Below are 16,529 nucleotides of genomic sequence, written 5' to 3'. Positions count from 1 at the left end.
AATTTTGAGTTAGACCTCCTCTAAATGTTATTGCTGATTTTTTTTGATGTTTTTTTAAATTATTTTTTCCCCAGTACTATTTATCACAACGCTGGAATATCAGCATCCATATATCCTTGAGTAGCTGTTTGGGGTTTTTTTTATTTGATGACTGACTACCCTTGCTTTATCGGTTGAATCCTGTCCTTATCAGCACTTTCACTGATGGCTGTTTACTGCTGTTCTCATATTTTTGTGCTGTTTTGCAAACTTTGGGTGTCTGTTCCTCTAAAGAAGAAGACAGATCAGCTCTTTATCTTGCAATCTGAGATTGCCTTAAACATGCTGATCTTGAGCTGCCTTCTTTTGAAGGCCTTTTTCTTTACTGCAGCATCTTATTCAAGATAGTGGTATTTCCAATACTGCAAAAACTGATTAATATTCGATACGTGTTCTGCTGGCCTTAATCCTGCATTATCTTATTTTTCCTTTCACTTCTTCCTCTTCAATGCATTGCTAGAATTTTGTGTATTTGTATAGTATCCATGTGACAGTTGCATTCACCTTTATCCTGTCCTTCATTCCTTTGCTGATTTTCATTCCATAAAGATAACTATCAGGCAATATCTTCTTGTCATGAGAGACAGCTAGAGAAAATGGACTTCTGATTTAGTTTCCAGTGATGCAGTGGATTTCTTTCCCCTCCTCATTTTCCTGAGATAACTTTTGCTTATTCACACAAGGAATTTTAGAGGAAGGAACTTACTCACCTAAACCTAGGTAAATTTACACATCTAAATGTATAACCTAAACTTAGACTATATAGGGAACCTGTAGTCTATATAGAAGACACACCTTCTGAAATGCATTTAGTGTGGGAGATGTAAATTTGTAGTTCTGAATTGCTCTGTAGAGGATCCTTCCTCAGCGTATTGATGGCATAGGGAGACTTTGTGCATATTAATTGACTAGGAGCAGTCGATATTCATAGTTACCCTGATAGTGCTTTTTTGGGGACCATTTCTAGGCTGTTTTATTTCTTTTAGTGTTTACAGCTATCACTGTAATGCATCTGATCAGTATTTTTAAAATGCACAACCACAGATTTTGGGTTTTACGTGTTTATGCTGTACTTCATATACATGGAGCTTTGTGATCTCTGTGTCCTCTGGCTGCACATTGACAAGTTGTCTTGCTTCCATAACTTCTGAGTATTCTTTGCTTTCTCATTAAAATGAAAACAGAGATCAAACTTACATTAATTAGATTAGAAGATCCTTAAGACCATGAAATTTCTTTTAAGGCGTTCAATGAAGCTTTTGTGTATTTTCTACTATTACAGAATTGCTGAGGCACAAAGTCTGCTTGGAAAATCTTACTAAAGATGCTGAACACTTGTACCTCAACTGTCCTTAGAAAGAAATTAGGATGTCAGAGCACATACATTTTTTTTAAAATAACCTTTTTTTCCCCAGCCTTGGGCTGTTTTTTTAAACTAATATTTTCGAGACTAAAGATAAGAAAATCTTCAGAACAGAAGTATACATAGGAGTGGTTCCTTTGCACTTCAGCCCTATGATTGAATACATAGATTAAAAATATGTGTCTTTTTAGCTCCTTAAGACTGTTAAACTTCTTTTTAATTATAGTGAAATCAAGTGAATAGTAAATACATAGATCTGTTTATTTAGAATAGTTTTTATGTGAAATGAAGTATTTAGTTTGCTGAAAGAATGGAGCAAAACCACACAAGCTGCCAAGTGAGATCTTTATAATTGACTCTTGAGTTGTAAAATGAGGCTGAAGTGGAGTTATTTTGATTTTCATCATAAATTTGAAATGACTGTGAAATTACAAAACTGAAATGCCTGCCTTGCCTTATTAGTTTTAGGTGCAGCTTTTTTAAATGCAGTGTTTAAGCCACGTCACTGGATGTGTTAACGCTAAATGCAGGTGTAGGAGCAAAAAGGGAATGTCCCTTAGAACTGTCACTGATAGAAGAAGATATAGTTGTGCTATTCCTCTGTAATGCATGCTGTATTAATATTGCAGTGCTGTGCTGGTATTAAAAAAACCACAGAAATTTAAACAGAGTATGAGTAGTGATGAATCTGTTAGCTTGGTTTTTTGTTTCATTGGAGTGCCAAATAGTTAAATAATGAATAATAGATTACATGGCTTTAAAATATTTATATTTCTTAACCCCGGTAGGAAAATCTGAGTAGTTAGTTTACCAAAATATATAAAACTATATATACAATCATACAAATTAGTCAGACACCACTTAACCAAAGCACTATTTTAAACTGGAAAACATGTCCTTTTTGTAAACAGAAGATGTGGGCGAGGAAGATGATCCTATTCATTTATCGTGTCTGTGATAAAAAGATCTTTTTAATTTGTGTGTTTTTATTTAGATTGGGAATGTCAAGAGGGGAATCAATGAAACTCACTGCAGTGCAGAACAATGATGAAGATGAAAGCAATTCTTTGTGTGGGTCTTCCAGCACTCCTGGTCCTTCTAAGCAAGCAAACTTTGAGGACCAAGATGAGAAAGGAGCTAAAATTCCACCTGCACCAGAGAAAGATTGTTGTCCTCCTCTTTGTAATATGGAACAGGTTCCTGCCAAGGATGTAATGGCAGACTCAGAGGATATACTGATACCTGAAGAATCAATCATTCAGGAGGAGATTGCTGAAGAGGTTGAGACAAGTATTTGTGAATGCCAAGAGGAGAACCATAAAACAGAACATGAGTTTTCTGAGGAGTCAGTAAGTCCAGCTGGCACAAATGAAGACACAGAGGCAGTGCAGCTTGCAGACAGCACTGAGTCCTGTGTCATGATGAATGATGTAACTGATACTGTATCTCCTAGTGAAATTAAAGTGGAGTTGAAGACAGAATGCCCTCAGGAGGAGATGTCAGTTGTGATAGATCAGCTGGAGGACTGCGTATCACCAGCACGATCAGCTTCATCCACAAACTCTGTCAGTGATACAGCAGAGAAGGATTCTGAGTCTGCAAAAGAGCTAATTGCACCAGAAATGCAAAATGCTGCTCTCGAAGGCTCCTTATTCACTGGTGGAGGCATTGCGGTGGATATGGAGCTTCAAAGTGACCCTGAGGAACAGTTATCTGAGAACGTTTGTATTTCTGAAACTTCCTTTTCCTCTGTGAGTCCAGAAGGACCATGTGTTAGTATTGCCTCTCCTGGAGGAGACACTCAGTCAACTTCAGAAGAACCCTGCACTCCAGCATCTCTTGAAACAGCTTGCTCATCTGAAGTGTCCAGTACTGAAAACATTGAAGGTGATATTCAGCAAAAGGCCAGTGATGAAAACTTGCACACACCTTTAATGTCGGAAATCTCTCCAATGTCCACCTCACCTGTAACCTCAGAAGCATCTCTGATGTCAAATTTACCTTTAACATCAGAGGCATCACCAGCTTCTAATTTACCCTTAACATCAGAAACATCTCCAATGTCTGATTTGCCTTTAACATCAGAAACATCTTCAGTATCTTCTGTTCTTCTAACTTCTGAAACATCCATGGCAAATAGTTTGCCTCTTCCATCAGAGACATCTCCAGTTTCTAATTCCTCAAGCAATGAAAGACTTATTTTGCAACAAAGGAGATCACCATGTTTGTTGGAAGACTCCCTTCTCACTTTGAAAGAAGAAAGTTCTGCCATTCCTAAAGTGGTTCAAGAAGAGAATCTTGTTGTTCAGCCAAAGCAGCTTCAGAGTGCCCCTGAAAATTTGAAAGTTCCTCCACTAACAATTATACCTGATACTTCGGTGTTGGAAGAGCCCCAAAGCAAAAATCTCACTCATCAGCCATGTAAGTCACATTCTGAGAATGAGAAATCCTACACTGCATCCATCCCAGAACACTCTCCTCCAGAGGTGATCAAAATTAAAAATCACAGTGTTCAGCAAAGAGGTGACAAGAAGGGCACGGTCTTGCCATCAGAGGTAGCTGTCTTATCAGAAGGGTCAGTTGGCAAAAATATCGAATTGCTTCCATCAAAGCCACATGATAAAGTATATACCTCATCTCTAGAGAAAGCTGCATTCTCTGAAGTGTGCAGAAGTAAATCTCACAAGCTAACAGGCAGCACCCAAAGCCGTCTAGAGAGTTCACACTCTTCCAAGGCATTGGAACTCACAAAATCACCTGAAGTAAGGAATGACAGTAGAGACCCAGAGACCCCAAAGAGGAAAACAGCAGAACAGCACAGTTTTGGAATCTGCAAAGAGAAGAGAGCTAGAATAGATGAGGATCAGTCTAACCGTAGTGCTTCATCAACAAGTCCATCTGAAAAAGATCAGCCACCCAGAGAAGAACCCCGAGTTCCACCCCTTAAGGTAAAGTAATGAATAAACAGGCTGACTTGGAAACTAAAGGCTTATTATCTGCCTCCTACTGACTGCATGCAGACACAGTGCATGGTGTATTTTTTGTGGGCGTTGGTGAGGGGTGTTGGTACTGATGGCTTTGCTTCACTACTACATTCCTACCATGCCAAATTACTTCTGGTGTAAATATACCTATAGGTGTTCAGTCAGGGCCTTTGCTACCAAATTGCTGTTCTGTGAGGGAAGGTTTTCCAGGATCTATGGCTTAATCTAATCCAAGAGCTTCCCCATCATTACACAGAGCTACTTGTTTTCTAATTGCCCAGCTGTATTATCCACATGTTCTCCTGCAGATGACTTCTCTGGCAAGCATGAATAACAAATGTTACCACAACCAATACTAAGAAAAAACAACCAGTGCCTTAATCCAGCAAGAAAACCTAGAGTCATAATAGTTGGAGATCCTTTTGCAAGCCCAGGGCTTGGGGTAGACTGAAGTAGGAGATTTCCTTGTAGAATGAATTGGAAAGAGAGACCTGGCTGTGGGGGGAGGCACTTAACTGATGTATAGATATCTTTGTAAATGGCAAAGCAAAAGCTGAAAAGATACACTAGCTAAGCAGACATCTTTATGTGTATCATTCTGCTATGTAAGAAAGTAAATTCCAGTTGGAAGCCTTTTTTTTTTCCTAACGGATCTATAGATTTAGTTATACATAGGCTCAGCGTTTTGACCCTTTCAATTTGGTACATGATGACATCAGCTGAGCTTTAGATCCAATTTGCTGAACTTAAGCCATTGACTTTGCAATACTAGTTTCTGATTATTCAGAAATGCCCTTTTCTACATTTATTTTTAACTGCTGCAATCACTGAACATTGTTAATATGGCCAGGAGGGCAAATAGGCTAACTGTTTTAATCACCAGTGCAGCAGCATATTTCAATTAATTTATTTTTATGAGCAGTGATGCAATTGGAAGTTAGCCCAGTCTGAGTTTAGTGATATTCTTTCATATTTAGAAAGTTTCTATCTAGCCTAATAAATTCTAATCATACTCTAAGCACAAGGAAAATAGATCACTAGGAAATAAAAAAAGGTCATGACTATAATAATAATAAAAATAACCAAGTGCTTAGAGCATTGGCATTTCTGATGATGCAAAGTGGAAATTGAAAAAGTTGCTACTTGAAACAGAAAGCAAAATGTTTTGAAGGAAGTGTGAGTTTGTGATATTCTTTAATATATTCATGTAAATTTTGAAGCCTCACAATATTAGGCATGAGTGTTTATTTATAAGCCAAAAATTCAGCTGCTAGGAAAAGTCAAGTATTCCAGCCCTCCAGACCAGCACAGAGTTGTATGGTTATATAAATGGTTATATATTACAATAACATCATCCTATTGATTTCCACTGATATCTTATGGAAAATCAGATGCTTTGAGTCTTGCACAGTCTTATCAATTGAATCTCCCTGAAACCTCCAGCAAGTGAATGAGAATACTGAAAAGTTTTCAAGCATTTCCAAAAATAAGTTTGAACAATCAATTCTAGTTTGTTTTTTTGTGTGACAAGTATTTGGCTCATGGGTCTCCTCACCAACAAAGTCCTATCCTTTGTTACTAAAAGAGGAAAGAGAAACCCAGTTCTCCTAAATCATTCTGCTATATGGCTCTCACATCCCATCATACCTCATGACTACTTTTTCTACAAATATAGAAGTCACAGCATTAATCACTAAGTCCTATTACTGTGGACAGCTGGTAAACATATGTCACTTTTAAGAAATTGAAATGCAATTTTTTGCAAACCTTTGGGTATTCTGAGAGAGTATATGTGTTATAAAGTGGCCCCAGGACTCTTAATCTCTAATCCTGAAAACAGATGTCCCTAATTGGAAACATACTAATAATCCCCATGATTTTACAGGTTACTGTCTTGCTTAAAGGTATTTAAAACTTTAATATTTGCATTTTTAATATTTGTAGGTTTGAGGATTTCATTTTTGAAATGCAGTAGTGTAGGAGGTATCCCAGGGATATAGTAAAGCGAGTCTCCTAAAATTGCAAGTGAGGAAGGGAAAGGCGTATCCTTTGGTGATTCACCACTTTTATACCACTACTCTAAAGTTCTACGTGGTGTAACATGAAAAACAGGCTCAGTGGAGGTTCTGCTACATCCAATCTAAAGGCAAGATCTGTTATCTGGTATGTAAGCGAAAGACAGGCTGTTCCTAATGTCTTAGTCATTGGAGAGACCAAGGAGCAAAACCACAACATTTGCAGCAAGTGCGTAGTCGTAGGCTCTTTCCCAGTATCATTGCACTAGGCTTGTTGATCATCTCAGTTACATACACTGCAGATAAAACAGGTCTGATAAATTGTATCAGATAAGCATCATGTTGTCATCCAGTTCAATCTTTCTTCCTGTCAGAAGGATCAACATGAGTAGGCTAATACAGGTGTCAGTTATTCATGCTGGAGGATGATTAAATACTGAAGTGTAAATATAATTAATTTTTAGCATTTTTCTGTCCATCTGCACTGAACAGTAATTAAATACCTTTCTCTGACCCTTTAAGAGACAGCTGATGATTTTAGTGGGTTGATGATCTCATTAAAATTAATGGATTTTTTTCTTCCTTTAGATTCAGCTTTCAAAAATTGGACCACCTTTTATCATCAAGAGCCAACCTGTTTCTAAACCAGAACCTCGAGTTTCCCCAAGTACATCAGTCAGCAGTGGGAGAAACACTGGGGCTAGAACTCTTGCAGATATCAAAGCAAGAGCTCAGCAAGCAAGAGCCCAAAGAGAAGCTGCAGCTGCAGCAGCCGTGGCAGCAGCTGCGAGCATCGTCTCTGGAGCAATGGGGACCCCATGCGAAGGTGGGAAGACAAGAACACTGGCACACATCAAGGAGCAAACAAAGGCCAAGCTATTTGCAAAACATCAAGCCAGAGCTCATTTACTCCAGACTAATAAAGAACTGAAGTCACAGTTCAGCTCAAAGGAAAGTACCTCATCTCTGGAGATACCAGCTTCTACTGACACAAAGATTGAAGGTTCTACTGGTGTCATCATAGTTAATCCTAACTGCAGGTCCCCTAGCAACAAGTCTGCTCATCACCGTGACACTACTACTTTATTGCAGCAGTCACTTAACACAGCTACATTACCAGAAACTGCTACTGAGATGTCTGTGCACAGTTCTGATGAAAATATACCTGTGCCACAGTTGTGTGAGAAAATTATTTCATCTACCTCTACTGAAAGTAACAGTGTGCCAGTGCTTTATAATAAAAGTTCAGTCTCTGTGTCTGTTTGCAGCACTGCTATGTCTGGAGCAATTAAAGAACTTTCTTTTGCAAGTTCTGTTGATAAATCCTCTGTTTTAATGTCTGTTGACAGTGCAAACACAGCAGTTTCAGCTTGTAATATAAATATGCTGAAAACCATCCAAGGGGCTGATACTACATGCATAACCATTGGACCAAAATGTATTGATAACAGTAATGTACCGGTCTCCATAGACAATACGGTCTTATCAAATGCCATCGATGAAAAAAGGTTGCCGACACCAAGTAGCAATGCGAATAACGCAGTCTCCAGTCATTATGCCACTGTGCCAGCTTCATCTATTGCAAATAATTTGCCAAATCATCTCTCTGGTAGTTCTGTACTGATCCCCCCAGTGGGGACTACCAACAGATTTTCTTCTGATAAGATAGCCATAACCGGGTGTAACGAGCAAAGCACTGTCTCCATTCACACTACCGTTAGGTCAGCTTTAAGTTGCAGTGAGGCCCTTGCAGTAGCAGATTCTGTTGCAAGGCCACCCATCTCAATGTTTACTGGTAACATGGTGACAATAAGCTCTTACGATAACGCTACTAAATTAAATGCCGATCTCTTAGAAAAGAGCTCTGGAGCACGAAACCGGATGGATCTCTCTGGTAAATCTCAGCCCGTGAGCTTTACACAAACTGCTGTGAATAGGTCTATACCTTGCAAAGTCATTGTTGATCACACTACAAATCTGAATTCCAGTCTGTCACTTTCTTCTTCTGTTGAAAATGCAGAGAACAGCATTGACCTGCCAAGCAGACCTGCAAGGACAGAAGCTGCCTTACAAAGTATAGCCTGTCCTCAGGTGTCTGTAATAAGCAGGCCTGAAGTGGTCTCTAATGAAAGCCTTGAGCACAGTTCCAGCTTTATCACCATTACAGCAAAGCAAGACAGCAAGAACTTGCAGGCAGGTTGTTCAAGTCTTCGAGAAGTGCCTCTTGCTCCTCAAGATAAATTAATTGAGGTGGTTACTCCCAGCCAAGGTTTTGCTGAGCAAATAAGAGGTCCTTCAGCATTTAAAAATGAAGCAGATGCTGCCTGTGCCAATCAGTATAACACTAACAATAGAATTTGTTGGCATGATGAAGAGGCAATGAGCACAGACCAGCCCATGGTCAGCCATCTTAACTCCAGTAAGCATAAGGAATACGCAGAGCAAAACTGCTTAAAAAATGTCAAAACCGAACCTTCTAGTTACACACAAATGTCAGAACTGCAATCCAGGAGTCTTTTGACGAGCATTGCTGTTCCTGTTAAATCGGAAACTAATGAGTCTGACAAGTGCTTCAGGATGGACACCGAGGATTTTACAGGACCCGAGATGCCTGCTCAGACCGCAGAAATAACCACGAGTGCGCAGCCACCGCAGACCTCCAAGACATCCATCGCGGACTCCATGGATGACTCCCTGTCCCTGACAACAGAAACCCTGAAGCGAGTTAGCAGTGCCGGGGGCTCTAGCTGTCGCTTGTCGTCAGTGGAGGCCAACAATCCTCTCGTGACACAGTTACTGCAAGGCAATCTGCCTTTAGAGAAAGTGCTGCCGCAGCCCAGATCAGGAGCCAAACTAGAAATTAACAGGCTTCCCTTGCCTTTGCAAACTACCTCAGTATGTAAGACAGCAGTATCGGAGAGAAATCTTGTTGAACATCCTTCCAGCTCTCCTAATCCAGATGGTAAAGGATTTACAGCAGGCAGCATAGCCCCACTACAAATCAGAAAGCGTGAAAACCATCCAAAAAAGAGGATGGCCAGGACTGTAGGGGAACACGCTCAAATTAAATGTGAGCCCGGGAAGGTGTCAATGGACACAGATGTTAAAGTGGCTCCTTGTGTAATTAGTTCCAGCATGAACCAGCTAGGGCATGGTCAGCCATTTAAGCAGGAATGGCTGAACAAACATGCCATTCAGAGTCGAATCGCTCACAGCCCAGAGATCAAGCAGCAGAAGAGGCCGTTGCCTTCATGCAGTTTCCAGCAGAGCTTATTTCACATTGATAAAAATGGCAGCTTTCATGCAGAAGCTAGTACCTCACACAGACAGCATTTTTACCAAATGTCCATGGCTGCAAGAGGCCCCATTCCTACAGCAGCTTTGTTGCAAACTACTTCAAAAGGCCCACCTGGCTGCAACGCATTCGCTTTTAGCAGACACCTGGAACAGAAGGGCTTGGGAGATGTGAATATTTCTACAGCAGCTCATCCGCTGAGGCTAGGAAGTGTGTTTTCCCCTAATATTCAAATTAAGGAAAGCGATGACATTGCCAGTGCCTCTCAAACTCTGCAGAGTAAAACATTAGTGCATCCCCCCCACCCCCCTCTGCCCGTGCCACCTCCTCCCCCTCCTCACCCCAATGCCGAAGTCCCCTCTGATCAAAAACAACTGACAGTTACCATGGAAACCACTAAAAGACTTAGTTGGCCTCAGCCAGCAAGCATCTGTAGCAATATAAAATCTGAACCCGTTTCTTTTGAGGAAGGTTTAAGCAGCAGCTGCGAACTGGGCATGAAACAAGCTTCCTATGATCAGAACGAAGTGAAAGAACAGTTAAAAGCGTTTGCATTGAAAAATGCAGATTTCTCTTCCTATTTACTTTCTGAGCCACAGAAGCCTTTTACCCAACTCGCTGCTCAGAAAATACAGACGCAGCACCCGCAGCAGCAGCAGCAGCAGCAGCAGCAGCAGCAGCAGCTCTGTGGAAATTATCCAACAATACACTTCGGTAGCACAAGCTTCAAAAGGGCGGCATCTGCAATTGAGAAATCGATTGGGATGTTGGGAAGTGGCTCAACCGCTGCCACGGGCCTGTCGAACCAGAACGCGCAGATCCCGGTTCAGAAATTTGCTGACAGCAGCAATGCCGATGAACTGGAACTGAAGTGCTCGTGCAGGCTGAAAGCCATGATCGTGTGTAAAGGCTGCGGAGCCTTCTGTCACGATGACTGCATAGGGCCCTCCAAACTGTGTGTAGCTTGTCTGGTTGTACGGTAGGAACTGGATCAAAGATGCAGTATCCCTTATCAGCGTGGAAGAGCAGGACAAATGAACAGAGAAATTGGAAGAGTTTAGGCCACTAATGGTTTGCAATTAGTTGATTGATTTTTTTTTTTCTTCCATGTGGTGCTTTCATAATTTAGTTATTCCTGCCTGAGCGCCATTTTCTGGGAAGAAGAGGAAACCTGTAGAAGTAGGGTTTTTTTAAAAAAAAAAAGATAGCCTTGTTACTGAAGCTTCTATGAGCTCTCTTGCTGTGTTAAAAAAAGAAAAAAAAGGCATTAATGCATGTCATTCCTAGCTTCTATTTATTTGCACAAAGTGCAGCACATTTTTTCTCCATTTTTTGATAGCTGACACAAGCTGCAGGCTAAAGATCTGTGGAAGAATAACTCTGCAAGAAGTGGAGTAACTATGCAGAATGAATAACACACTGAGTAGCGACTGTTCTGAATGGGGTAGAGGCAAGTGTGGGATATCAGCCATTGTAGCTTCCAAGTCAGTGTGCAATCCTTCTGCTGACAGGATCGTTTTCTTCAATTGACTTCCACTATCTAGGGCTAAAATATAGTCAGTTCACCTAGCCAAAAAAAAAAAAAAGAGGAATCTAGATTGTTAGAGGAATTTCCTTACATGCCTGCCAGGGACTACGTATAGAACTGAAATCCTACTCATCATCTCTTCTCCTTGAGAACGATTTGTGTGTGCGATGGGTTACTGGAACAAAGACTGGAATCACATTGGCCTCAGTAGAGTCTGGAGAAAGTAACTTCTCTACTTGTGATTAGAAAACTGTTTTCCTGTTTCCCACTCAAATATTTTGTATTTGTCTCTCTAATCCACTCAGTTTGTCAGTCCCAAATATATGTAAAGGGTCAGACTAACGTAATAGGTTCTGGATATTTTAGTCTTTCTGTGGCCTAAAAATGATGCGTTCTTATGAGGAATGAATAAGGAAAGATTCTAATTGCCTATTGGTTACTAGATTATCAGTTGGTTTTCCTCTTATGTGAGTTACTCTAAATAGCATCTCAGAATTTTGCCATTTAAAGTAAATCTTAGAATTACTTGCAATATTCACTTTTTTTTTCTCAAAGAAATTCAGACCCATTACTCTATCTTTTAGAAATTTGGAAACAAAAAGGCATTTTTAAAGGGGATACTGCATCTTTAAGGTAATCATCAGTATTTATCCAGTACTGTATTTACGTTTAGGACTATAGCTGCATTCCAGATGCCCTAGCCACCATGACAGCAGAGAAAAACAAACAAACTATAATTTTGGGACCCTATTCACCTAAAAGGAAAATATTATAAAGGGATAAAGCACATGCAGTTGCTGAGGAGATGATATACCTTGGGTTTTTTAAGTCCCACTTCAAGAACACAAAATGTGGAGTGCAAGTCATCCATCTGCCAGTATGTGGTTGGGTCTGCCCAAATGTCAGAATCAGAGAGAAATGTTATTTTTACTGTTACAATAGAACCTCACTAATCCAAAGACCTTGCAGTCTGTTCAAGAGAACTGATTTTCCTTCCAGGGTTCTCTGAGAGCAACGTAGTGCAAATGTGTGAGATGTAATGCTGCCTGGATTTCGTGATGCATTTACGATTGCATTCTGAAATATTAATGTGAATGATAGAACTACACTTAGGAAATAAAAAGTATACTGCATTTTACACTATACTCTTTTTATACAATCTTTGTGTGCATACTTATTCATAAGCTGTAACTGGTCTCCCTAATATGGGTGCATATTAGTGAGGTTCTACTGAATGGAGGAACCACATTTATTTTCTTGTGGGACCATTTTCACAAACATGATAAATGCCATTTACTGTCTTAAAAGTGAGCTGGAATATCTACAACATACATTCCTGTCATAGGAAGCTCTATGGTGCACCTTGATGTTCTCTTTTATTGTAATTAGCAACATATCAATATTATTTTTGACACTGTGTGGTACAAAGGCCATTTATGATTACACTAACAAACTTGTTGCCGATATAAGAATATATTTTTTCTATACAAAAGTGCTCCTTAATATGAAGTATGAGTGAAGAAACTACTTCTCAGCACTTTCAGGTCTTCTGGTAGGAAAATAATACAGCCAAGCAAAAACCTAAAAGTAACCACATGAAAATTAGTATTCAGTGCTACGCTAGCTGTTGGCAAAACAGTGACTGGAAAATACTCATGACTAAGCATGAGTACAGTGAGTTAATGCATATCAAATTCATATTTGAGGAGCCTTTGTATTAGAATTGTACTGCATTGTATTTATACTTGGTAGGGGTAGGATACTTCTATTTAAAATAAGGAGAGCAACCAGTCTTGGACTTCTAATAACCTGTGTTTATACAAGCCTGCTGGGAATCCTTATTTCTAGCTCAGGTTTTCCTGTCCACAGCACATAAGTCAATATGTCAATATTTGTTTGTACTTGCATCTTGAAGTACTTCTTGAATTGACTGACATAATATAGAAATAAATTCCAGCCACAAAATTGTTTTATTTTGTTCAAAGGGTAAGAGTGTGACTAATGTGATAGGTAACTCATTCATGTCATTGTCATTTCTGTATCAGGATTGCAACTTGCATGTGTGAGGTCATGATAAAATGTTATTTAAAATGGCATTAAACTGGATGGTGCTATGTTATATTACACAACCGACCAAACTCTTCCATAGTGCAGTTCCACTCCTTTCGTTCTTGAGTCACTGGAGTTGCACCAGGAATAAATTTGACCAGTTAGTCAGCAACAGTCATGAAGCGTTGTTACAGACGACAGCAGATGATAGATTTATGGTATTAAAGTATTCAAAAAACTGTGGTGATATGGGAGCCCGACTGAATCCTAGTGTGACTGGAAACATTACTTGGATTCTGGTATCTCACAAATGTCTGGGCAAGAGTGACCCTTGGTCTTCAGTAAGAACACAATCACATTTAGAGGTTAATTTGGAATTACTTATTTTTTGTTGTTGTTTAATCGTCCAGGTTTCAGGCCCAATGTCATTGTATTTTCTAATGACCATGCAGTTTGCACCGTGGGGTGTTAATAGTTTATGCACTGAAAAGTGGTGAAAGAATTGCTTAAGAACACACTGCACTGTGTTTGTGTGTACGTACGTATATGTCCCAGTGTCCAGCATGTATAATTTACCTTTTTTTTTAAATATCAAAAATAGTTCCCCCACTCCTACCCCTGGAGCAGCACTTTTGGGTGAGAGGGAGAAACACTCTTTTTTACTCTTTATTGTTTTAATTGCATACCTGTGAGATATGCAGATAACGTTAGGGCATTTGCAGCGTGTGTGCTTGTACGTTGCTGTTCTGAACTCATTTTCCAAGCAGAAACTCCCTTTGAAATAATGTTTAAAAGAAATCATTAAGAAATGGTGAACTGGATGCTCCCTGTTTGCATTTTATTTATCTGCTGAGGTCTAGTACATGAAATAGCGTTAAAACGACAAAAACCTAGGTTGAGCCATAAAGCAAAAGGTATATCCTCTGTGCTATAGACTTTCTTCGTGAGGGTGGTGCATGTTGTCAGGGTAAGCTACAGAAGCTGCAGGTGGTTTTTCAGGGCCCTGCAATTCCTTGCACAGTTTTTTAAAGCTGGTGCATATGGTGCTTTATAATGCAATTTCCGAAGTAAAATTACCTTATGCTGCACCCCTTTCCCCCCTATAAACACACGCACAATTTCAGAATCGTTATTGTAGCCTCTGGTTTAGCAGTTTCTCCAAGGTGTGGTGAAGGTAACGGGGATAAACACTTGAGATGAGCCGAGAAGTGTCACCCGAAGGGATCATGTTATCTGCCACGCGTGAGCAGCCCAGCTCCGCACGCTGAACGGCTTCTGCAGCCTCCCGGCAGCAGCCCCTGTGGCTCCGCGCAACACGGGGCGGGGGGGGGCAACAAAAGCTTCAGTGGATTTGGCACCGACCCGTGTAGCTAAACGTTTCTGAGTCTATGAAATCCTGTTGTCTTCGGTCATCATGCTTTGTCACTGTAAAACCAACAAAGAAAAAAAAAGGCATTTTTTAGTCTAATTTAAGGAGCTGCTTCTTTTATAGCACATAATATTTCGCTTTGTACTATATTTGATAGTTAAAGAATAATTTAGTCCGTAGAATAACTTTGTTGTATTTGTACTGTTCATGAATGTTACAAGAAAAGTGCTTTACTTTGTTGCCATAATTCTCTTGTACTGCTGTAAAATATTTTTTTCTGCTTTATGGAAACTTAACTCGATTCACATTTTCAGTACAGGGTTTTTTGTGTGTATGTATTTTTCTTTTGTCAGTATTCTGAATGTTTACATCTGTTCAACATTAGCCATTCTATGCCTTTATAGGGCAGTATTATTCCTGCAGTATAACAGCAGTGTGAAATCCACTCATACCAAACATGCATGAGAAATACAGATTATTGGGGAGATCCCTAGCGTGAATAGAAGTGTTTTCTATCTGCATTCAGTGAAGCAGATACCCTCCTTCGGTCCTCTACCAAAGAAAATATTATTCCCACAGGACAAGCTCGGAAAGTGGTTCTCTGAATCTTCAGAAGGGGGTGTAGTTGGTTTAATCGGGATTACGACAGTTTAATGCTGTTATGCTTTGCTTTGTCACCCCACCAGAGGTGACTGGGTGAAACAAGCATTTTAGCAACTCTTTTTGTTTCAAGACAGTGTTTTGTTTAGAATTCAGGGATCATGCTTTCTTTAATGGTGCTGTTTGTTTTATTATTTTTTTTTAAGGAAACAACATCTTGTTGCCTACAGAAATGACCATTCACAAACCCATAAATTAAATAAAATAATTTGTCTTCATAACTTCTCTCTTCTCCCTTTCCTTTTCCCCTATCCCTTGAAAATAGCAACTTGGGATTCAATATTAAAATATTCTGAAAAAAAAATAAAGAGAGAAAATAATTTTTGTCATTGGTTTATTTATTTTATGTTCAGTGCCTTAGGCAGGAGATCCTGCTTGTGCACATTTGTTGTATGTACAGGTTGGTGAAACAGAAATGTGAGAGAAAAAACGGTCCTTTGTAAAGGATTTTTAAATGACGATGATGTAAGACATAGTCTGAATGACTTCTTATGTAACTCAAGTATTAATCATCTTATACTAGTAAAATAAAACTAGGTGTTGTATATGAAGTTGTTGTAAGTAGAATAGTTCGTGGATGAAAGTGATTATATTGCTTTCGGTAGTTAATGCTGGGTCTATTTTAGGACTTTGCCTCTGTCTGCAGCCCATCCAGAACGTGCTTAACAACAAAAGCAATCAAGGCACACACCTCCTTTATTTCTTATCCCCACAGCAGAAGTAATTGTATGTCCATGGTACATGAAAGGCAACCAGTCCAAGTTATGTTCCTCAAAACAGTTACCTTGTGAAGTCTGGAATGGAAATTCAGTAACTATTATATTAAAAATATTTAAAAAAAAAAAATTTAAAAAAAGTTTTCATAATTTTACCCTCCAAGGAGCTGAGTACTGGTGGTTAGGGTGCAAGCGTTAGAAGGTGGGTAGCAAATAGTTTTGTAGACCTGCTCAGAAATATCCAAAACAACACATCCTAAACACCATCTTTTGTCCAGCCTCCTGTCATTATTATTTCAGATGTGGTACCATCTGAGGGCCTTGTTAGCAGCAAACAACAGCCCCTTCTGCCAAAATCTGTCTAAATCCCGAAAGAAGACACCCCCATCTTATGTAGTTTATATTCCAATGACTTTTTTCTCCTATCCAATACCCACCTGGCAAACTCCTTCAGCTAGTGCTGTCATGGAGATTATTTACCTTGTTGAGTTCTGCTTCAAATAATTGTCTT

At 39.5% G+C, this 16,529-nt stretch overlaps 1 protein-coding gene across 5 annotated transcripts in view; it reads left to right on the top strand.

The window, feature by feature from the left end:
* Positions 1–15,853, top strand: part of ASXL3 (ASXL transcriptional regulator 3) — a 131,412-nt gene extending 115,559 nt beyond the window's left edge. For all 5 annotated transcript variants that reach the window (XM_065830325.2, XM_065830323.2, XM_065830324.2 and 2 more), the window contains 2 exons: positions 2,397–4,350; positions 6,990–15,853. In XM_065830325.2, the coding sequence (XP_065686397.1) occupies positions 2,397–4,350; positions 6,990–10,679 (5,644 nt within the window). In that variant the 3' untranslated portion in view covers positions 10,680–15,853. The remainder of the gene's footprint in view (positions 1–2,396; positions 4,351–6,989) is intronic.
* The last annotated feature ends 676 nt before the right edge of the window (positions 15,854–16,529 follow it).

The sequence above is a fragment of the Patagioenas fasciata genome, chromosome 2, assembly GCF_037038585.1.
Source record: "Patagioenas fasciata isolate bPatFas1 chromosome 2, bPatFas1.hap1, whole genome shotgun sequence".
Taxonomy (NCBI): domain Eukaryota; kingdom Metazoa; phylum Chordata; class Aves; order Columbiformes; family Columbidae; genus Patagioenas; species Patagioenas fasciata.
The sequence above is the reverse complement of the archived record's forward strand: the minus strand, read 5'-3'. Positions and strand labels throughout refer to the sequence as shown.